The sequence below is a fragment of the Malania oleifera genome, chromosome 3 (assembly GCF_029873635.1).
Source record: "Malania oleifera isolate guangnan ecotype guangnan chromosome 3, ASM2987363v1, whole genome shotgun sequence".
NCBI classification, from domain to species: Eukaryota; Viridiplantae; Streptophyta; class Magnoliopsida; order Santalales; family Ximeniaceae; genus Malania; species Malania oleifera.
The window spans coordinates 112446675-112471290 of NC_080419.1; the positions used below are offsets into that span (position 1 = coordinate 112446675).

Below are 24616 nucleotides of genomic sequence, written 5' to 3' on the forward strand. Positions count from 1 at the left end.
AAGCAGGAGTAGCAGATATTACATAACGGGAAGTGGGTGTAACGGCTGTGAATTTTTTCAAGCACACACAACCTTGTGCATATTAGCATACTTGCATGTTTTAAGCTTTTAATCCTTCTTAGAAAGAGTTTTAGTATATTTTCGATCCTTTAGTTCGATTAACTAAGTTATTTGGTAAGGACAACAAGTTTACATTTGTTTTAAACCACCATTGATAGAAAAATTACATGTGTGTGCATATTTATACTTCTCATTGTTCTTATCTATGATAAATTCTAATGTGAGCTAAATTAATTAGTACAACAAAATACATTATACACTCCATTAATCTATTAGACACATAAGACATACGAATAATACAAATATAAAATAACTAGAAAAGAAGAAGGTTGAAGTTAAAAAATATAGAACATAAATATCAAAATAAAATATTTTCCTAACAAGTTAGTATTTTTAAATTGTTAATCAATGTATCTATTGTGAGTATTTAAAGAAATAGTAAATTTTGTATCATTGTCATCCTCATTATAATCTTTTCCCCCTCTCACCACATGGTATATTGAGAATGATTTATGAAAGAGAGGGAAAAAGTGAGAAGAAAAAGTAAAAAGTAAAATAAATTTTTTGGCGTAACAGTCCTGTAGCGGTCTTTACATAATAGTCACGGTTCGTAACGGCTGCTACAGCCGTGATTTTTCTTCCCACCGATTTCGAGGTGTGTAACAGTATCAATAACCCAAAAAATTGTTACGTAATGACGTTACGTAATGGTCGCGACTGTTATTTAAAACCATGCTCACAGTTTTGGAAGGTTGTGATTGGGTTGGGGTTGAGAGGCGACTCAATGAGAAGGCCCTTGATTTGGTTAGGGTAGACTAAACTACGATGAGGTTCTGGGATGGAAAAGGATGTTGCCAACATGATATTTGAAGTGTTTAAATGTAGATTTTTAGTGCCGGATAAGGATTTTGATCAAAGTTGGACTTTGGTGATGGGCGCGCGCCTCCTTTGATGCTAAGGGCTTCAAGGACATAACATGTACACTAGGCAAGTAGGTAATTTGACAAACTTATTGCTTAGTGTTCATTTGATGAACATGAGGAGCAAGTAGGTTATTTGGTACATTGGTGGCATTATTGAATTTGGATAAAGCTCATAGTTGACATTTCAACTTCATTGACCCAGCTGCATCCTACATGGTGGATGTGGAAAAAAGCTCGCTAGTATAAAGTTTAACTGGAAGAAGTGGACCGACTGTGTGTTGGCGAGAGTTGAGTACCTTTTATCCTGCTAGAACTGGTGGAGGCAGGCCAATTAGATAAGCCTTGGTTGGAGTGTTATGATTTAAAAAAAAGGGGGAGGGCTGCTTGTCTTGGGAATTGATCTAAGAGGAAGCTTTTGCATGCGGTTGGGAAGAAGGAATAGATAAAACATTCCAATTATGTGTTTGTATAAACCATTGTGGCTCACACAATAAATGCGGGCAATGAGATTAGAACCTAGGGCCTCTTGGTAACTAGCTCTGATACCATGTTAGATCAACACTTTATGCCAAAGTTTAAGCTACTACTATTTGGTTGTTGGCCAACAATGTATATCAAGCTTTAACGGTTATGTTCTTTGAAGCATGGGGCTCATAGGCGTGGAAGGTCGTGATTAGTTTAGGGATGAGAGGTGAATCAATGAGAAGGCCCTTGATTTGGTTCGGGTAGACCAAACTACGACGAGGTTTTGGGATGGAAAAGGATGGTGCCAACACAATCTTTCAAGTGTTTTAAATGTGGATGTCTAGTGCCTGATAAGGATTCTGATCAAATTTGGACTTTGGTAATGGGCGTGGGCCTCCTTTGATGCTAAGGGCTTCAAGGACATTAACATGTACCCTAGGTAAGTAGGTAATTTCACAAACTCAATGCTTAGTGTACATTTGATGAAAGTGAGGAGCAAGCAGGCTATCTTGTATATCGGTGGTATTATTGTATTTGGATAAAGCTCGTAGCTGACATTTAACTTCATTGATCCAGCTGCTTCCTTCGTGGCAGATGTGGAGAAAAGCTCGCTGTTTTGAAGTATAATTGGAAGAAGTGGATCGACTGTGTGTTGACGAGAGTTGCAGCCCTTTCAATCCTTCCAGGACTGGTGGAGGCAGGCCAATCAGATAAGCCTTGGTTGGAGTGTTATGATTTGGGAAAAAAAAAGGGTTGGGGGGGGGGGGGGGGAGAGTAGGGCCACCAATCTAGGAATTGACCTAAGAGGAAGCTTTTGCATTTGGTTGGGAAGAAGAAAAGGGTATGATTATGTGTTCGTATAAACCATTATAGCCCACTTGGAGTGAATGAGCCAATTCTGCACTATTCTTTGCAAAGGGGTACGAGATTGAAGCCCATAGGTAAGGGGAAGCTTAAGAGGTTGTGGGGTCGAGCACTCCAAAATTAAGGGTCTCTCTAGCTGGGGCCCACTATTGAGACTCCTAGAGGTTGTGAGCAGCTTCCATAGAGTATTTCCTTAGCAATAAACCACTAAGTAATTGCATGGAGAAAAAAAAAAAAAAAAACCTCGAAACACTTTGATTAGGACTTCCTAGCAAATTAATAAACACTTCTTTGAGGTTTGAAAATCTCTTCTTGTATTTCCTAATAGTTGGTCATGTCATAAATCCATATTGACGGCAAGATGCACTTGATAATGCAACACCATGTGCATAAAGCTCTCGCACTATATATTGGAGATTTGGGAAGGGCATGACGTATGCAACCTTACCTCCAAATTTGGAGAGGCTTTTTCTATGACTAACTTTTAATTTTGACCTGCAACTTCTCGACTTTTGCTTCGGGTGAAAGTTACTTTTTTTGATTCTTTTTGGGCACATTCTTTTGGTTTTTTGGGGGATTGTCATCGTCTGATATTCGAAGGGATGGAAGGCAGCACTGCTGTAATTTTGTTTTATCTTTAATGTAGGATATCATGTCCTCTTCTTCTTGTAATTATTTCCTTTTGTAATGAATTTGTTTTATTATGAAAAAACCTTTGAGAGAAAGAGAAGTGATGTGAGTCCCCGATGGTGATGGCAAGCACTTTTGATCACCATTCACCCAAATTTTCTAGCCAAAACCAATTTTCTTGGTTAACTTAGATCGGTGTCACCCTCCTTTGCAATAGGGAGCTCGACTAGCACTTCTAAACACCTTACTCCTGAAATTTCTAGCTGAAGCCATTCGTCTTCATTAATCTAGACCTGAAACCGATTAACACCTCCTTCTTTTCGATCATATATCCATCAGTTAGATATGGGAATCCCTTGTACAGACCATTGCAACATCTGCAACAAGTCATCCTTGGCTTTAGGGTTTTTTCGAAGCTTGCGGAAAGCCAACAAGAAATGAACTTTACTCTTGCTTAACGAACATATGTTATCGTCAAACACTGTTGGCCTTCTATATCAGAATCTCTTGCCTCTCACAGCAAACGATCCTTAGTCACTTGGGTGATCGACCTGTGTCTATGGAGTACAAGCAGTGCTACCTAGTGCTGCCTAAGGAGAGTGTCGTAAACAGGGGCACATGCGAAGTTCGAGTTAATAACCATGGAGATGCCAGAGTTCGCATGGGTGGTCATTCAACTATCAAGGTGGAGTGCAAAACCTTCTGTGCTAATCACCGTGACCCCTTGATTGTTAGGATATCAGAATTCTCCGGAAGACGCTTCTCTTACATTATTATGAAGATTGAGGAAATCTTTTGGTTCATTAAAGTCTTGGGAGTGATCTGCAATGGTTCAAGAGGCACAAATGAGTTAATTCAAGGAGGTTTAACCTTAGCAATGAAGGGCAAGAATATCCATTGTGTTGCGACTAAAGGGGAGGGGAATAGGAGGGGAGATTTCTATGCATGGAGAAGGGGTTAATATGTGGAAGACATCAGGATCTATGTATACCAAAAGGTAATAATAGCGAAGGGTGGATAAATTTCTTTAAAGCAATTCCGAAGGTTAGATATGAAATTCTATTGGGAGAGCAGCATTCTGGTGTACATAATGTGGCCTTTTGAACCTCATCGATCATGAGTCACATCTAAAGAAGTGGAATGTGGAGTAGAGGTTATCGAAAAAATGACCTTCGCTGACATTGTCAGAACAGTGCCAGTGAGGGGAGTAGTTTGAATGAGAGAGGCAATTCCTATGATTCCTGGGGCAGAAAGACAACTTCTTTTTCTAGTTTGATCTTTAATTCTAATTTTGGGCGTGGAAAGGAGAAGTTCAGAATAGGGTACAGTGGGCCACCCAAAACTATGGTAAAATGGGTTGTTAACAAAATACTTGGACCAAGCCCACTCATACTCAAAAGGAATCTCAAGCTCCAATCGGATTTAAGGTAAAGGGCCCATTAACTCTTAGCCCAATGAGAATCAAGTGACTAGAGTCCCCAACTTCACGTGGGGATAGGGATTCCAAAGAGAAAGAGGCAGTGAAGGCTTTTATGGTAGGCAACAACCAATCGGAAGAGGTCCTACACTACACTTAAGAGATTTGAGGGGGGTGTTGTTGTAGGCCTTCTCCTTCCAATGATGTTCGTGTGTGAGGTAGCAAAAGAAGTCGAGGATGACAAAATTGAGGAAAAGTTATCAAATTCGGAAGATGATAAAAGCATTTTCTATGACTTTGATAATGGATTGTTATTCGAACAGTTACTGACTGATTTAGATATGGAAGGAGAGTGTGATTGGGACCAATTCGTAGAACTCTTGCTATTGAAGATGAGGAGTTACCAAAGATGTGTTTATTTCCTTCACAAGACACTCAACGTTTAGGAGATGAGACTCTTCATTTGTCTTCTGACATTGAGCAAGAGGGTGTTAATACTATAAATCACAACCTAGACCGGAGCATAACATTGATTGAAACAGGGGCTTTGTCCCTTGTTTTTAAGCATACTCTTGAAAATGTGGACCTAGTTGAAAATTTTCATGATGCTTTTGGAGGGGGGGGGGGGGGTTTAAATTCCTCTAGATCAGGAAAAGGTATACTTCTCGTTCCCTCTCAGTCCTCTCTTTCTTTTGATGCTTATTGTCACAAGGAAGGTATCGCTAGGGGTAGGGCCTTTGCTTTTGGTCTAAGGGGTAGTGAGAGAGACTAAAAAGTTCCAAATGTACTCATGCATGACCTGGGTTTGAAACTTGTGAGTCTTGGCGGTTTTTAGGTTAGATTGGGTTTTGAGTACTTAAAACTTACAAGAGGAGGAAGAAGTAAGTTCAAAAAGAACTTAAAAATTTTATTTTTTCTATCAATTATTGGGGTGGAAAGGGAACAAGGAGAGAGGGGCTAAACGAGTTAAATTATGAAGATTGTAAGTTGGAATGTTAGGGGTCTTGGGAATGTTAGGAAGAGAAGCTTGGTTAGGGAGGTTTTGCTTAGGAGTTCTCTTGGTATTGTTTTGATTCAGGGGACTAAGCTTGAATTAGCCCATGGGGAGGTTGTTATGGGGATTTGGGAAGGGTGCAATAAGGACTGGGTCTTTTTACCCTCTCGAGGATCGGTAGGGGCATTCTAGTGGCGTGTGATATCTGTACCATATCAATAGTGGACAGCTTAGAGGGTTTTTTTTTTTTTTTTTTTCTTGTCTTGTTAGAGGTGAGAGACCGGTGGTGGGTTTCTTTAGTCTATGGTCCTTCTAGGCCTTCTCTAAGGAACCTTTTTTTTGGGACGAGCTTTATTATGTCTCAAATTTCTATTCCTCTATGTGGATAGTGGGGGGTGATTTCAGTGCATTGAGATTCCCTTGGGAAAAGAAGGGGGTAGGCAGGGTTACTCCAACAATGCAAAATTTTGATTTATTTATTAGGGACTGTGGCTTGAGGGATATTCCTTGAGTGACACAAATTTAACTTGGTCGGTGGGCGGGGCAAGTGCTGTGGCTAGTAGACTTGATAGGTTCTTTTTCTCCAGTGAGTGGGAGGATGAGTTCCCTAATCTTTCGCAAGTCACCCTTCCTAGAGGTACTTTTGATCATTTTCCTATTCTGCTGGAATCTAGGAAGGTGGCTTGGGGTCACCCCTTTTAGATTTGAAAATATATGGCTGGAACACAAAACCTTTCAACATTTAGTGAAGGTGTCTTGGACTGAGGAGGTGGATAGGAGTTGGGAAGGTTTTGGATTCATGAGGAAATTGAAGAGGTAGAAAGAAAAATTGAAAAGGTGGAACAGGGGGGTGTTCGAGGACATTAGGCTTAAAAAATCCATATTTTAGGTGAGTTGGTTGAGCTCAATAGTTGTGAATAAGCTTTTAATCTCTTGGGGGAGAAGGGACTGAAAAGAATATCCTCAAAGAATGAGTTGGAATTGGTGATTTTTAAGGAAATGAGAAGTTGGAGGCAAAAGATGAAGTTAAAATGGGTAAGAGAGGGGGATTGTAACACAAGACTTTTTCATAGGTTAGCAAGCGGGAGTTTGGGGAGAAATTCTACTAGGGAGTTGGAGTTGGTTGGGTGGGGGGAAAAATTATCTTGGATAATAGTAGGATAGCTTCGGAGATCACTGATTTTTACTATAATCTGTTTTATGAGGAATATGATTATGGACTAATGGTGGAAGGGCTAGAGTGGGATCCTTTGTCTAGTGATAAAATATATTGATTAGCGAGACCTTTTGAGGAAGAGGAAGTAAGATCTATTATCTTTTCAATGAATAAGGATAAAGCGGTTGGATGGCTTTAATTTGGTTTTTTTTTTCAAGATTTCTTGGAAATGGTTAAGGATGACTTGATGAAGGTTTTTGACAAATTTTATTGTAACAAAACTTTATGCAATAGTATTAACTTTGCTTTCATAATTTTGATGCCTAAGAAAAGTAGGTCTATCAAGACATTGATTATAGGCCTATAGGTTAGTATCCAGAGTTGATAAAATAATTGCTAAAGCACTAGCTAGAATGTTGAGTGTGGTTCTTGATAAGACTATGAGGTTGGGGGAGGAAGACAGACAGAGGATGCAATTTTGATTGCAAATGAAGTTGTTGAGGATATTAGGAGAAGGAAGAAGGGGGGATTAATATTTAAGTGGGATTTTGATAAAGCCTATGATAGGGGGAGTTGGAATTTGTTGGACAAGATTTCTAATGTGTTTTGTTCGGTTATAGTGAATGGGGAACCTAAATCTTGGTTTAGAGCTTCAAGGGGATTAGACAAGAAGACCCTCTTCCCCCTTTTTTGTTCGTCCTAGTGGCTGATGCCTTAAGTAGTATGGTTGATAGAGCTATGGTTAGAGGTTTGGACATTTAGTGAAAGGCTTGCAAGTGGGGAGAGAGGAGGTAATGGCTCCACTTCTTCAGTTAGCTGATGACACTATCTTTTTCTAAGAGGATCATAAGTCATCTTTTGAATATTTTGGGGATTTTACATATTTTTGAAAGGGTTTCATGGCTTAAGATCAATTTGGGGAAGGGCTGAGGAGCAAGTAGGGAGTTAGCCTTGGAGGTAGGTTGTGTTGCTTTGGATTGGCCGTTATCTTATTTAAGAGTCCCCTTGGGGGGTGGGGAGGGGGATCCTAGATCCACTAGTTTTTGGGACCTTGTTATCGAGAGAATGGCTAAGCGTTTAGATGGTCGGAAGAGTGTGGAGGTATGATTACCCTCACTCTAGCTTGTCTTTCTAGTATCCCATTATATTTTTTCTATTTTCAAAATACCTGTGGGTGTGGCTAGCAGAATTTAGAGAATCATGATAGGTTTCCTTTGGTCAAGGGTGGGGGAGGCTAGGTATCGTTTTGTGAATTGGGTTTTGGTAATTTGGTGTTTAAAAACACGACTTTCTTGGTCAAGTGGTTTTGGTGGTTTCCTTTAGAGATTCCTTCCTTGTGGCATAAAGTTACAAAAAAGAAATTTGGACTTGATGGGAATGGGTGGGTTTCCAATTTGGGTCTTAGATGTTCTTTGGAGAGTTTGTGGAATGCCATCGCTCAGATTTATTCCCTCTTTATTCCATGTACTAAATTTATATTGGGTGTAGGGGTTATAACATTCATTTTTGGAAAGACCTATGGTTCGGGAATGTTGTTTTGTCCACCTCTTTTCCTCGTCTATTTCAATTAAGCTCAGAACAGAAGGAATCTATTTCTTCTTTCATTGTGGAATCGAGTGGTCCTTTAATTTCTTGGGATTTTCACTTTAGGAGACCATTGAATGATAGGGAGATGGAGGAGTTATTCTCCTTGTTAATCTTGCTGAATAATTGTTGAGTCTTTTGGAAGCTGACAGTCGTTCTTGTTCCTTGGATCCATTGGGGTTCTATTCCTGCAGATTTTTCTGTGAGTTTTTGACTAGCTCTGGTTTTCCTTTTCCTCTCCATAGAACTGTCTGGAAGGCCAAAGTTCCCTCTAAAATCAAAGATTTTATCTGGTTGGTTGTGCTTAATAGGGTTAACACCAATAACTTGCTACTGATTAGATGACCTATCTGGTTCAATCTCCGGACATATGTGTGCCTTGTTTTAATTGCTCTGAAACTACTTCACATCTTCTTTTACATTGTGATTTTTCCTGGAGGATATGTAACAAGGTATTTAATTATTTTGGCGAATGCTGTGTTTGCCCAATGACAGTGGAGGAGTTTTTGGCATTTCAGTTTGTTGGTTTTGGCAGGAAAAAGGAGGGTAAGGAGTTATGGAATTGTGCCTTATTTGCTTTCCGTTGGGGACAGAACGAAACACGCACTTTTTTGCTGGGAAGAAGTTTTCTCTTTTACTGGTTTGGGAGAAGATTCAACATTTGGCTTTTCTTTGGTGTGTGGGTAATGGAAACTTCAGGGGGATGCGTTTTTCTGATGTTCAGCGTAATTGGTTTTCCTTGTTGAATTGATAGGGCCTGCTGATTTTTTTGGGTTGTTTCTAATGTTCCTTTTGTTTTAACTTTCTTTATTTCTCTGGTGTTACCCAGAATTTTAGAAGGAGATGCTTTACTCTCCCATTTTTGTACATTCCTATTCTATCAATGAAATTCTTTCGTTATAAAAAAAGGAAAAGCCTTTGAAATTCATGTTTGATTGTAACACCCTTACTGTTGGGTCAAGGCTCACCCTCAGGTTTGAGTCAACATCTTGAGGTTAGGGCATGACAAACTTGATGTTGCAATTAATGCAGGGTAAATTGTGTGGTCCTTGTTGCTGCCATTTTTCATACAACCCTGGAATTTGATAGCAGGCTGTCACAGGTGGGCCTTAGCTGATCTATGAATATAAATGATTCTTGGGAATATTGAATTGTATGAAAAATGCAAGTGGTTTGGTTAGGACAAGGTTTCTATGCCAATACTTATCAATGACAAGTGTATGCTGCAAATCAAATAAAGTTTAATAGTCGGACCATTTGAATTGGTTTCTATGCCAATACTTATTAATGACAAGTGTATGCTGCAAATCAAATAAAGTTTAATAGTTGGGGCATTTGAATAGTCTATACTTTTACCAAAATCTAAAAACCAAATGTTTGTAAGTGGTCAATGTTAACAAAATCCAGTTCGGAGCCCAGTTAGACGTTTTGGCAGTTTAGAACAACTTATAGTATGGATAGGAATAGTCTTGGTCACTACCTTGAGAAAGCTCTCTCTCACCACCGTAGATAATAAGTTCTCATTCTACTTCTTTCATTAAGAATATAAAAATTTGCTTCGTTGATTCCCCTACCATTTTGGAAGTCCAAGATACTTCTTGCTTATCTGCTCGCATGATTCCCTAGATTTCCTTCAGCTGGTCCCTAGTAGACTTTATCATATTTTTCATTGGAATAAAGTTCAAACCATCTAATTTTACTTTGTGCCAATTCCCTTTCATGCAATGAGAGATTCCCTAATATCCTCAAACTTTTGTGTGCTCTTCTGGTCCACCTGGTTTAACATTATGAATATGCAAGCTTTAACATGACAGAAAACCCTTCTGCACACCAAAAAAAAAAAAAAAGATATGCATAAAGAGGACCTCCTTGTCGAACACACTTTTTTGTGTGGAAGAAACATATGGGGCATCCATTTATCATTATGGAAAAAGAGCATGTGGTACAATGTGTAATAAGTTCATTCCTTTTTTCTCAAGCTCCAACGTTGCCATTTTCTTTAGAAACTCCCATTCAACCCTATTATAGCCCTTGGCCATATAATTCCATCGCCATCACCCCTTGCTTAGTTATCTGATTTTTCACGTAATGAAAATTCTCAAAGATCACATTACCTGCTGTGGGTAAATGCGCTTCTGCATGCTACTGATAATGTTGAAAGAATTAACTTAAGACGATTGTTGTTTTTCTTTCTTTGTTTTCAGTTTCATTTTTTAGGAACCCCTTATATATATATAATATTTTAGTTTGCCTCTCTTTTCCAAAAGGAAAAAAAAAACTTAAGATGGTTGACATTGGTCATAGAAATGATTTTGTTATGAGCTTTGCACATACTAAGGTGCCTAAAATCACTCATCCTTTATATTATAAGGGTGAGGAGGATTTTGTTAAAACTTTAAAACCCTTCAAGAAAAGATTGGCTTTTAAGTACCGCTACATAAAATTATAAGATTGGTCATTAACCCCTGCAAGTTGCCTCATTGGCCAAGGTGTGAACAATGCCTGTGGTTTTGAATCTTGCACCTACTTACCTGGAGGAGGGTGGGAATTAAGGGAAGGTTGGAGGCTCCTTCCTACTGTGTTAGTTGGGCCCTGAAAGGGGTGACCTGGAAACCAATGGTGTGGGGAAAGAAAAGATTGGTCATCAAATAGAGCCAATCCTATTGAATATCTGAGAAGCTCACTTCTTTAAAGCATCCGGAAACAACACACACAAGTGAAGCTAGGTAATGAATCTTCTTGCAAATCAGCAAAGAATAAGAGCTATGCCCATGAGAAGAGTTCTTTGGAGCTTTTCTGTGTTTTCTGTAGTTTAATATTTGCTGCATACATAATATGAATGGCAACTTTTTTTTTCTTTCCAGTAAGATAATCTGACATTTTGCTTGGATGGGTCATGTTATTGTTTCTCCTTTGATTGCATTTAGAATTATGGATCTCATTGGAACTAATTTTTTTAATACATTAAAACCTGCAGTAGATTCCAATTTCTCCATGAGCGTTTGCTTGCATTCAATTGTTTTTTTTTTTTGGTTTCATTTTAGCACGAGCTTCCTAAGTGTGATTTATTATTTCCAGGTGATATGTATGGAATGCAATAAGATTTCAAATCAGTATGAAAGTATGATGGATTTAACTGTTGAAATTCAAGGGGATGCTGCATCTTTGGAGGATTGCCTTGATCAATTCACAGTCAGAGAGTGGCTTCATGGAGAAAATATGTATAAATGTGATGGGTACTGATGCTGCTTCCTGCCTACTTTGTATTGAAAACTGCATATTAACAATTATGTTCTCTTTCATGCCTTGTAGATCGTTTATCATGTGAGGATTGTAAAGTTATCCTAGGTGAAAGCTTAACCACACAACATAGAGTTTTAGTGTTAGATATATGTATTAAAAAATGGAAGAGAAAGGAGAAAATAAATCAGTGTAAGAGAACTAGATGGTGGAACCTAAAGGGAGAAAATATAATCAAATTTAAAGATAAAATGATCAAAGGTGGTGATTGGCCACCTTTGGAATATGATAGCTAGCTCTATTGAAAAAACAATAAAAGAGATTTTTGGTGAGGCATGAGGAAGATTCTCGAATAGCGAAGAGTTGGTGGGATCAAGATGTTCAAAAAGCCGTAAAGACAAAAAGAATTTGGTATAAAACATGGAAAAAATGTAGAAACATGGATAACTTTGAAAAGTATAAAGAAGCGAGAAAAGATGCTAAAAAGGTTGTTAGTGAAGCTAAACATAAATCATTTAATAATTTGTGTGATAGATTAGATAAAAAAGAAGGGGAAAGAGATATATTTAAACTTGCTAGAGCTAGAGAAAGAAAAAGTAAGGACTTAGGTAATATAAAATGTATAAAAAGTGAGGATGATATTGTCTTGGTTAAGGAAGAGGACATAAAAGGAAGATGACGAAGTTATTTTAGTAAGCTATTTAATAAAAATCAAATAGAAGGCTTAAACTTAGAATTGACAAATCAGGAAAATACTAAAAATATGAGAATTATTTGCAAGATTAGAGTTAATGAAGTTTATTTTGTACTAAAAAAATGAAAAACAGAAAAGTTATAGGACCAGATAACATTCCAATTGAAGTTTGGAAATGCTTAGGTGATAATGTAAGTATATGGTTAACTAATTTATTTAACACAATTATAGAAACTAAGAAAATGCTAGATGAATGGAGGGAAAACACTTTAATACCTATATATAAAAATAAAGGAGATATTCAAAATTGTAATAACTATTATGGAATTAAACTTATTGTCATACAATGAAATTGTGGAAAAGGGTAGTTAAGCAAAGGTTAAGGCTAGAAACTAAAGTCTTAGAAAATCAATTCTTTTTTTATGCCATGGAGATCTACTACAGAAGCTATATATCTTTTAAGGAGATTAATAGAAAAGTTTAGAGAAAAGAAGAGGGATTTGTATATGGTATATATTGATTTAGAGAAAGCATATGATAGGGTACCTAGGGAAGTTCTATGGTGGGTTTTAGAAAAAAAGAATGTATATAGTAGGCATGCTGATGTCATTAACGATATGTACGGTGGAGTAATGACTAGTGTAAGAATTATAGGTGGAGAGAATAGAGAATTCCCAATCACAATAGGTGTACATCAAGGATCTTCTTTGAGCCCTTATCTCTTTGCTTTTGTGATGGACCAACTGACTGGGAGTATCCAAAATGAGGTTCCATTGTATATGTTATTTGCAGATGATATTGTACTGATTGATGAAACTAGGGTGGAGTAGAGGCTAAGTTAGAATTATGGAGAGAAACTTTAGAATCTAGAGGCTTTAGGATAAGTAGAAATAAGAAAGAATATATGAAATGTAATTTCAATAATAGTAGGAGGAATATTAGAGACAAAGTTAAACTTGATAATGTAGAAATAAATAACTCTTGTAGATTGCAATACTTTGGATATATCATGCAAGTTGAAGGAGAAATTGAAGAGGATGTAATGCATAAAGTTAAAGCAGGTTGGGTAAAATAGAGAAGTTTTTCAAGCATGCTTTGTGATGGTAAAATACCCTTAAAGCTAAAACGAAATTTTTATAGGGTGGATATAAGACCAGCTATGTTATATGGATCCAAAAAATGAAAGTTGCTGATATGAGAATGCTTTGATGGATGAATGATATAACATTGAAAAATAAATTAAAAAATGAACATATTCGTAGTAAGTTTGGCATAGCTCCTGTAGAAGATAAGATAAGGAAGGGGTGACTCTGATGGTTTGGGCACTTGCAATGTAGGCCACATAGTGCGCCAGTGAGGAAGAGCGAGCTAGTTATTGTGAGGGGTAGTAGAAGGGGTAGAGGTAGACTTAAAATAACTTGGAATGAGATAGTGTATAAGAGTTTAATAGCTTTGAATTTTTTGAAAGAAATTGTCCATGATTGTATAAATTAGTGGAAAATGATTCATGTAGCGGACCCCACCTAGTGGGACTTAAGGCTTGATTTTGTTGTGTTTTTGTAGTGGATACACTTTGATTTAGGTGTGCAAAAGACATTAGGAATGCTTTTATGTAAGTGTTGTGTTTGAGGCTTTCAGGTGATGTGTAGAGTAGCATAGGAATAAGTTTGTGATGTTCTGATAACTTTGCGTATGTTAAATTACCACTTTACCTAAAAGGCTAAAAGTTTAAGCTATTAGGTTATGGGCCAACAATGTATATCAGGCTTTAACACCCGCATGTCCAGCCTGACAACATGTGGTGTGATACACACATGATAGATGACACCCATTATAGGGAATATAATAATTTTTTTTTAAACACCACATAATAAATGTAGGCAACGAGACTAGAACCCAGAACCTCCTGATAACCAGCTCTGATACCATGTTAAATTACCACGTAACCTAAAAGCTTAAGCTGTTTGATTGTGGGCCAACAATGTAATATCAAGCTTTAACAGCGTATATAGTTTTGAGAACTTGTCATATATTTAAATCTCCAGTTAATTCACTAGATATTGATGGCATGTAACTTTTAAAAACTTTTTCAAAAGTTTACTTATAATTTTGGCTTAATATAGATATTATACCGGATGATATGCAACAAGCATGCAGACCCTTAGAATTATTAGTTTAGGCTTATATTCAGTTTTATTTTTTAAGAAAGTTATTTTCTTGCTTTTCAATATTTAAAATTACTGTTAGGCTAATCTTTTTCGTTGATGCACACAATAGTTTTGAAATGGTTGAGCTAAATTCTCTTCTTTGATTGGGATAGTGGAACTCGGCTCAACTTGGAAGTTTTAAACTCAACCTTGACTTGAGCTTGATTGGTTTTGTAATTGTTCAACTTAACTCACCAGGACCACAAGTTCTTAAAACTTGAGCTTGACTTGATTAAGTTCAAATTGATTATAAAGTGATATTAAATATTTGTATAAATCTGATCAAGTATGTCATATATATGATATCAGAAAGTTTATAATAATATCACTTATACATAAAATATATGGTACGTATATTATCACTTATGCATAAAAATATATTGTATTTATATTATATGCATAAAATGTGCATAAAAATATACATAAATATTTAAATTAATGATACCTTATTAACCATTTATATAATGTGTGCATAATATATATATATATATATATATACACACACACACACACATGCACACATTTTAATTAGATCTTTTTAAAGAATGTACCAAAAAGGAAAATAAAGAATCCTCTTAAGACGATGACACAACAAAAAGGAAAAGATTGCCCACAGAATAATACACGTAACCAAACATACTGTAAACTTGCAAAGCACATCTCCTTGAAACAGCCTGCTGCAACAACCCATAAAGAAGCCAAATATTGAATCCTATCCCATACTAAATTCCATGCGGTCTTCTTGCCCTTAAAAATGTGAGCATTCCTTTCCAATCATATACCCTTGAAAACAGCAAATAAGGACTTCTCCATAAAATATTCACTTGTATAATGTAAGAATTTTAAAATAAAAAAAGTTTGATTAGGCTCACGAGTAGTATAGTGAGATTCAACTCGAATGATCGAGCTACTTGAGTAGCTTGAACTCAAATAGAGTCGACTAAGTTGAGGTACAAAGCAAGTCAAGCCTGAGTAGCTTGTGAGATGGGTTGACTCTTATTTGTCTTTCTGGCAGCTGGTAAGCAAAGGTTGCCTAGTGCAGAAAACACCACAAGCTAATTGCTCATGTCAACTCTGAATTGTAGCCTTTCGAAAGTCTTAGTGACAATAACTGAAAGGCGAAAGGGAAGTCATAAAGGATTTTGTCCTGGAGTTCTTCAAATAATAAAATATTTTAGCTTTCCATCCCGTTACCATATAATAGCTAATGGAGCACCGGGCTACTGAATTTTTATTCAGGGATGGGTTGAGCTTTTAAATTTTTTTTTGTTTTTGAGGTCTACAAATCAAGCACTGCCAATGCTTTATGCTTTTGCATATCCTGGTCTTATCAGCAATGACAAATACAAAAGGGGTACAATTTTCCCCCTTGATTCATGGTGATTTTGCATTGTTTCTCCTTTCACGGGTATCCGTGCATTATGATAAGAATATGTATAGTTTGATAGTGATGTGGAAAATCACTTCAAAACAATTTTACTGGAGCAATTTTTATGGCTTGTACCACTGCCCGTCAGAATATGCTGGTTTTTGTCATCTATTTCTCACTAGAATCTATTGGTATTAGAGTCACAGACAATCAGAAGCTTCTGCAATAAAGATGGTGGAAAGAAAACATAAGGAAGAACTAACTGGTCAGATATCTGTGATATTTTGAATATATTTAATGGAAGCCCAGGAGGAGGTTTAAAGGTGATTGTGAATTCATAGTTCTTAATTTATTAAGAGATGTTTCCATGGATTGCGTTTGTCATCGGCCTTATCATATGATTTCTTGCAATGTCATTGAGGGTGAGTTCAAGTCCCCATGTAGTCATGAAGCTATTAGAGACGATGCACTTATTGTCCTGTCATTATTCAGGAACAATGGTTTAGGCAGGATATCTCAGCATGATTTTTCACTTGAAAGCTTCATTGGTGTTTCAATTGAGAATATCTAATGATCATTATTCCATCATATGCCCATTGAAAAGTTGTTGATGGATGGAGTCTTTTTTGTGTTGTCTTGAGATTTGTAAATAAACTCTTAGTTGTATTAATTAAGGAGAGGGGAAAGAAAATTTTTACAGAATGTTGGGTTGAAAGGACTATTTTAAGAATGCGAGTTAAGGCCGATGTTAATCATGATATTAAAGGCAGAAAAGGTGGACAGGGTTGTGTTGCATGCCATGAATAGTGGAGAAGATTTGATCTTGATGAGGTACTAGTCTGGAACATTGTTGTTTATTTTTCCTAAAAGAAAGTTAGCTTTCAGGAGCCACTTGCATCAGTTTTCATTGTAACTGTGGTATTTATCGTGGAGCAGTCATTAAAGCTAGGGTTAGTGCCAGTTCTGAATGTTTTGATTTGTTTTTATTTTACTATTGAGTTGTTGGTTTTGAATATAAATAATTATGTACTTCTATTGATGGATGCATTTTAACTGTGCATAGCAACGACCAATTTAACTTTTTCATTCATTTATTGTAATGTAAAACAGAGTCTCACCTTTCATTATGTAAAAGGGCATAGTCATGGTTGTGATTAAGGTGAGCATTCTGTTTCTTTTAACTGGACTCGCATGTATGAGATTGCTGTTTGTATTCAAAAAATTGAAAATATGAATAAGCTAGCAGAGTCTCAATGCTGTGCCACGGTCTAAAAAATGCTTGTTCAAAAATTAAAAAAGAAAATTCTCTCTTCAGAAGCTGCAACAGGTCTTGCCCCTTTTTTCATGTCTTTTTCTCATTTTGAGCATTCACATTAGGTCTTCTCCATCTAGAATTGAATGTCATGGTAAATCCTTTTTTCCTCTTATTTAGATATTTGGGGTCCATGCAGAGTAAAAAACTTGATAGTTGTTAGTACTTTGTGTCCTTTGTAGATGATTATTCTCATCTTGCTTGGCTCTATTTGTTAAAAGATAGGTCCTAGTTTCTTTATTTGTTCAATCCATTCTACCAGGAAATTAAGATAGTTTGATATTAGTTTTCAAAATTTTCAATCTGACAATGGCTTGAATTGGTTTAAAATCAGGTTTGGTCTTTTTTCTTGATAAAGGAATTATTCACTAGCCATCGTGTGCACAAACCCCTTAACAAAATGGAGTAGGTAAAAGTGAAAAGTAGACATCCACTTGACTTAGCATAGTCTCTGCTTTTGCATATGCATGCTCCCAAAATTCTCTCCTTACAACCCGTTTTTGACTATCAGGATGTCCTCAAGTATTCTAAGTGGGCAAATTTCCTTCTCTATTGTGTCTAGAGTCTTTGGGTGCACATGCTTTGCTCATGTTCCAAATACTGTTAGAACAAGTCTCCTTGTGCTGTTATATGTGTCTTTGTTGGGTGCTTGAGAACTCTAAAAGGGTATAGATGTCATAATCCTCACACATGTAGGAGCAACGTCAGTGCTGATGTAACCTTTTTTTTTTTTCCTGAGTGGTTATTTCTCTCGTGCTCATTCCTCCTAAGATGAATCTATTTTAAGTTTGTTGATGTTTTATGGTCCCCTCTTCATGTGTTGATCCTCTTTATCCTATTCTTATTCCTAGTGAACACTTCCCTTTATCTTTCCAACCGATCGGTTATACGATTAGAGGAATGAGGTGCAGATGGGACTTGGTGAATCTTCTTCCTCATAAGGAGTTGGTTAATGTAGTTGGGTTGACACCATGAAAGTCAAAAATCTTCTTGATCGTTCTACTGAGAGGCTCAAAGCTTTATTGATTGCTGTACCCAAATATATGAGATCAGTTATTTTGAGGTGACCTCTCGGGTTGCTTAATTGAAGTCTGTTCACATTTTGATCTCATTAGCAATCAATTTTGGTTGGTCCTTATATGAGTTGGCTGTCAAGAATGCCCATTATGTGAGGGTCTGTATGAAGAGTTTTCATGGACAACCTCAGGGGGTATGTTGCTCAGAGGGAGAGTTGTAAGGTGTGTACATTGCTTCAAGTCATTGATGGTCGTAAGCTGTCTTCTCAAGCTTGGATTGACAAATTTAGTATAGTGGTTTCATCTATTGGATTTATTACAAGGCTACTCATCATTTTGTCATATTTTGCAAGAGGAAGACGCATGCGGTACTTCTATGAGGTTGTCTTATACCTAGGGAGTTTGTAAATATTAGGCTTCCACTCCCGGAAAAATTCAAACCAAGAACTTGAACAATTTGCATTATTTTTTGGTGTTGATTTCGTGTGGTGTAAGAAAGGGTTGAACTTGTCTCAATGAAGATACACATTGGACTTTTGGAATGAGATTGGTTTCTTGGGAGCTAAACGTGTTGATACTTCTAGTCCTATGGATCCCATGAAATTGTCTGGGAATGTTGATTCAGATTTTGAAGACAAACATTAGCATAAGTAGTTGGTTCGCGACCTGATTTTGAAAACCAGACCGGCGAGTTGGTGACCAACCTGGTGAAGCCATTGGGTTGGACCGACTAATTGGATTGGTGGGTCAAACCGACGATCGAGCCAGTAATGACCGCATAATAATAATAATAGTAATCGGCTCTTATGTTTTTTACATATGAAAGCATGGGTATGGAAGCGTGAATATAGATCTGAAATAAATTAGTTATATATATAATTCAATGCAATATGGGTCACAAGCGGGTTGTTTTTTCGGTGGCAGCACCACTGACCTTCTAGCATGAGGTCCTGGGTTCAACACCCGCACCATGCAAACCATGCCATTTTTTTTAACCTATTAATTAGAACTAGGTCAACCTGCTTGGTTCTGCAGGGCCGATTGGGTTAGACCAAGTCACCCAGCTCCTGTCATGTTGACACTGGTTCTGCCCGTAGTTGGTTTGCTGACGTCACTTGGACCAGAAAAGTGACTGGTTCTGGTCTGACCAGATCATACCGTCGAGATTGGGGCTAGTCTGCTCCCTGTTTTCAAACTATGGTTTGCAAGCTGATCTATTTGATTGTCAATAGATTCGACATATCCTTTGCAGTGGGGGTGGTTGGTTAGTTTATGGAGAAACCCAAGCACACACATTGGGCCGCTGTTTGTTGGATTCTACGTTATCCGAAGAGTTCTTTTGATAGAGGTTTGGTATATTAGTATGAGAACAGTTGTGCTATTATGGGAAACTTTGATGCAGATTGGGCTTGTTTCATTTAAGATCGAAGGTCCATTACATGCTCAATGGAATTTTGTGAATTCTTCTTTGATAATTCTTTAATATAAAGTGAATAAGAAATACCTGGAGAAGAAGGTTCTGAAATATCAATGCCTTCCTCTTTGAACTACTTTGGATCTTTTGCCAATTGTGACTATTCTAATATTCTATTTCTGAATTCAGATTTTGTAGATATAAAATGACAAAGTTATGCCATTAAAATTCTGTCATGGCTGACATTGAAAACAAGGTTCTCTTCATGTGGATACCTCACACATGGATGGGTCACTGATTGTCGCACAAATGTAAAATAAAGCCACTTTTCTGCATGTGCCACAACCAATTTCGAAATGTACATTGTAGATGTTTTTTTTGAATGGAAAACAGGGCTGAGGGCAGAAAATCCAAAGAAACAGAAAATAGAAAAAATTTAATCAATTAGAACAGAAGAAAAGGGAGTATTAAACATATTTCCACTCTTTATTTGTCCAACAGGAAAATCATCATACATGAACCAGATTGTGACAGTTTTTCCTGCTCGCTTCGATAAAGAATCACATCACATTTTGGACCACCCAAAGTTTCACTCCAAAGAGTTCCATTAAGAAACATCAAACACTAAAGCCCTCCCACTGCCTTGCATTCTGCTCACAACTTTCAGTAGCTGCCTTGGACTGTCTGTGCCACTGCTTTGTTGTTTTCTAGTATGTGGCATTGCCTAGAAACAACATAATTTTCCTGATTGTATAAGCTCAATACTCTCCCCAAAATGCCCCTTCTTGTACCTCTCAATGCGTTCATTCCCTGCCCGCTTCACCTTCTCTGGATCCAAATTTGTCCTCGACAGTTTCCCACTGAGAGTATTTGCTGTTAAATTCACAAAGCTTGTGTTTTCCAGTGATCCTCCTTGCATTATACTTCCATTGCTGTAGTATTTCGTATGGACAAGCATATATTCCTGGTTAAAAGCAGAACATTCATCAGGGGTAATGGGATTTTTAATGTTAGTTTGTCCAGGGGAGGTATTTTAACTTAATAGATAGGGCTGTGTAATGTTGGGGGATTTTTGAAAACTGAACCGGTCTGCCTGGTACAACAGGTTGAACTGGGAAACAGATCCCTCGGTTGGGTTTGAACATATATATTTTAAAAATATAAAACCGGGATAAAATCAATTAAACTGGAGATCTGGATGATCCAGACTCAAATCTCTCTTACTCCATGGATCTGGCAACTAATAGCAATTAAGGATGAGCAATGCTCATCAATTTGAGGGAGGTGGAGATGGAATACACAACACCTAACAGAAATTTTATTAACAGATCTGATGTGCTTCTTGAGCCGCCTGGTGCTTTGTTCAGTTTCTTCATGTGGGAAAACTGTGTATAATTAGTTAGCTATTTTAGGATATTCTTTTAATAACGGATTGTATCCTTAGAATTAGGCCTATACAGCTAAGTTTCCTATTCTTTTAGGGTGTCCCATAAATCATGGGATTCCCTATTCTGTTAGGGTGTCCCATAAATCATGGGGTTTGATTTATTAATTTACTTTTTAGGAATGCTAGGATTGTTGTATATCACACGTAATGTTCAGATCAATACATAACTCTCTTCAATTTTCGACATGGTATCAGAGCCAAATTAGGCTCCCTAGGGTTTCAATTTTTTTCAGCCTTCATCGCTGATATTTCCAGCCTTCATTGCTGGTTTCTTCCCGTCTTTGCAGACCTCTGTCCTACTCTTTTTTTTTAGCTCATGCACCTCTGTTTCTGCCAAACAGGGCTTGTTTTATCAAAGCCTTAAAAACTTCTGTTTGCCTTCATTGCCAATTTTTCTCTTCTGTGAGTTTCACTTTTGCCTAGTCATCATCATCATTTCTGCTTCCAGATGACATCATCATTGATTAGCTGATTGTTCAAGCCTTTAGGATGTCAGAAATTGTGGAGACTACAACTACAGCCCAATCAGAAGAGGTAATCCGACCCCAACAAGCAAGAGGATTGCAGAATATTCATGCCTCTTACAAGTAAGATGGAAAGAACTACCTTAAGTGGTCTCAACTCATTCGCAGAGTGTTGAAAGGCAAGGGAAAGATTAGCCATCTCACGGGTACATGTCCTAAACCGGGGGATCCTAAGTTTGAAGCATGGGATGAAGAAGACTCTTTGATCATGGCGTGGTTGTGGAATTCCATGATTCCAGAAATAAGTGACACATGCATGTTTTTGGCTACTGCAAAGGACATCTGGGATGCGATTCAGCAAAACTATTCCAAAGCTAATGATGTGGCACAAGTGTACAAGGTCAAGGTAAAAACTATGGCTGCAAAACAAGGGAATAAAACAGTCACTGAATATGCAAATCAATTGAAATCCTTGTGGCAGGAGTTGGATCGCTATTGGGTGATAAAAACAAAATGCCCTGATGATGCAGCGCTTCTAAAGGCCTTTATTGAACAAGATAGGGTGTATGATTTTATGGTTGGACTTAATCTAGAATTTGATCAAGTGAGGATACAGATTCTTGGGAGGCCGGAGGTTCCAAGCTTTAACGAAGTAGTGGCTATAATCCGAAGTGAAGAAAGTAGAAGAGGGTTGATGCTTTAACCATAAATCACTGATAGTTCGGCTATGGTGGCTAGTGGGAACAATAAATCAGCCACAAACATGGAGAGAGGAGCAACACTTGAAGGAGAAAAAGGTGGCCAGTCAAAAACCCAAAATCGTGACGGATTATGGTGCACTTACTGCAAGAAGTCCCATCACACCCGTGAAAAATGCTGGAAACTTCATGGAAAGCCTCCAAGTAGAGAATGGGGCCAAAAAGGAGGACAACCACGGAACAATGGACAAGTCCACATTGCTGCAGGACCACATGGTGAATCCGCATCACAGGAGCTGAGTAGTTTCAACCAAGAAGAGATCGAGAGGCTGAGATCGCTTATCAATAGTCTTGGAAAACCTGAAGGATCTCTAGGTACTTGTTCTTTGGCATATTCAGGTGAGCTTCCATCTTCTATTGGATTAAATGTCTTAGATAAAACCTTTACCAACTCCTGGGTCATGGACTCAGGAGCAACTAATCATATGACCCATTTATCCAGTATTTTTTCAACCTATACTCCATGCCTAAGTAGTAGGAAAATAGCCACGGCAGATGGATCCTTGACCACTGTAGCTGGTTTTGGGGATGTGAAAATAAGACCATCAGTAACTTTGAAAAATGTCCTTCATGTTCCTAAATTGTCCACTAATCTGATCTCTATACATAAACTCACTCAAGATTTATGTTGTAATGTGATTTTTGATAGTAGTAATTGTATATTTCAGGACAAGGATTCGGGTAAGATGATTGGACGTGCTAGGGAAAGGAATAGCCTCTACTATCTTGAAACACCAAGTCAGTTGCCCATGACCAAGGACAAATTATCTTCTTCCTTTATGTCAGAGTTTGTCTTATCCAATAAAGAAAAAATTTTACTTCATCATTGCCGACTTGGACATCCATCGTTTAGGGTTATTAAAGTTATGTTTTCTTCCTTGTTTAAGGATTTGGAAGTTGAAAACTTTCAGTGTGAGGTATGTGAACTTGCTAAACACAAGCATGTACCTTTTCCAATTAGTTACAAAAGAAGCTCAATTCCTTCTATCTTATTCATAGTGATATTTGGGGTCCATCTACTGTTTCTAACATTTCTGGGGCAAGATGGTTTTTTTCTTTAATTGATGATTGCACTCATGTTACCTGGATTTTCCTGCTTAAACATAAGTCTAATGTTAGTATTGTGTTCCCAAATTTCTATTCCATGATAAAAACCCAATTTGGGGTCAATATCAAAAGGTTTAGGTCAGATAATGCTAGGGACTATTTCAATCAAATTCTTACCCCATATTTTCAGATAAAGGAATAATACATGAGTCATCTTGTGTCAATACCCCACAGCAAAACGAGGTAGTAGAGAGGAAAAATGGCCATCTCCTTAAAAAAACCAGAGCTTTGTTGTTTCAAAAAAATGTGTCTAAGGTTTTTTCGGGGGAAGCAGTTCTGACAGCCATTCATATGATAAATTGTTTGCCTTCAAGAGTCTTGGGTTTCAAGAGTCTTATGGACATCCTTTCCACATTCTACCTAGACCTAACCACTACAAACAACCTTGTTCCTAGGATTTTTGGGTGTGTGTCATTTGTCCATGTTCATAGTCACAACAGGGGGAAATTAAATCTGAGGGCTCTAAAATGTGTCTTTGTGGGCTATTCTTCGACTCAAAAATGATAGAAGTGTTACCACCCTCCGTCAAAGAAATTCTATGTCTCGGTGGATGTTACGTTCAATGAACAAGAGTCTTATTTCACTAATCCTTATCTTTAGGGGGAGAATTCAACTAGGGAAGATAAGGAAGATTTTTTGTTTGATTTGCCATCAATTCCTATGTCTAAAACCTCGAACCCTATGCCTATACCTCCTTGTTCATCTTGTTTCAACCATGTACCTGAGAGTTCTTTTGAACCTGTGCCTGAAACACCAAATGAACCCAAAGAAAAGACTGATTCTGCTCCTAGAAATACCATATTTGGCAAGGTGTTCACAAGAAGGAAGATGGCTGTTTTTGAACCAATGCAGGTCCAAGAGTCCAACTCAGATCGTTTGAATGAGGTAACAATTGTTAACCATCCATTGCAAGATGAAACTGAATCTCATGTTGATAATGATGACCAGGACCTTCCAATTGCCATTAGGAAGGGAACTCAAAAATGCACAAAGCAACCATTGTACCCTCTTGCACATTTTTTGTTGTTTAAGAATTTTTCACCATCCTATAAAGCCTTTCTTGTAAGCCTAAATACCATCACCATTCCTACCACATTATCTGAGGCTTTGTCTAATGGGAAATGGAGACAAGCTATGAATGTGGAGATGGAGGCGTTGGAAAAGAACAAGACTTGGGAGTTGGTGAAGTTACCGGCAAGAAAGAAACTGGTGGGCTGTAAGTGGGTATATAGGGTGAAGTATAGGGCAGATGGGTCGATTGAGAGATACAAGGTGTGGTTGGTAGCCAAGGGGTATACTCAAACCTATGGGATTGATTATTTAGAGACCTTTGCTCCTGTTGCAAAGATGAACATGGTTAGAGTATTATCATCACTAGTAGCTAATTATGGTTGGGAGTTGCAACAATTTGATGTCAAGAATGCTTTCTTACATGGGGAACTAAAGGAAGAGATTTATATGCTGGTTCCACCAGGATATGGGAAGAATTTGGCTG

The 24616-nt window shown here is 37.5% G+C and overlaps 1 protein-coding gene across 1 annotated transcript in view; it reads left to right on the forward strand.

The window, feature by feature from the left end:
* LOC131151104 (ubiquitin carboxyl-terminal hydrolase 18) overlaps positions 1-24616 on the forward strand; it is a 44679-nt gene that overhangs the window by 14088 nt on the left and 5975 nt on the right. The window contains exon 7 of the mRNA XM_058102306.1: positions 11172-11329. Within this exon, the coding sequence (XP_057958289.1) occupies positions 11172-11329 (158 nt within the window). The remainder of the gene's footprint in view (positions 1-11171; positions 11330-24616) is intronic.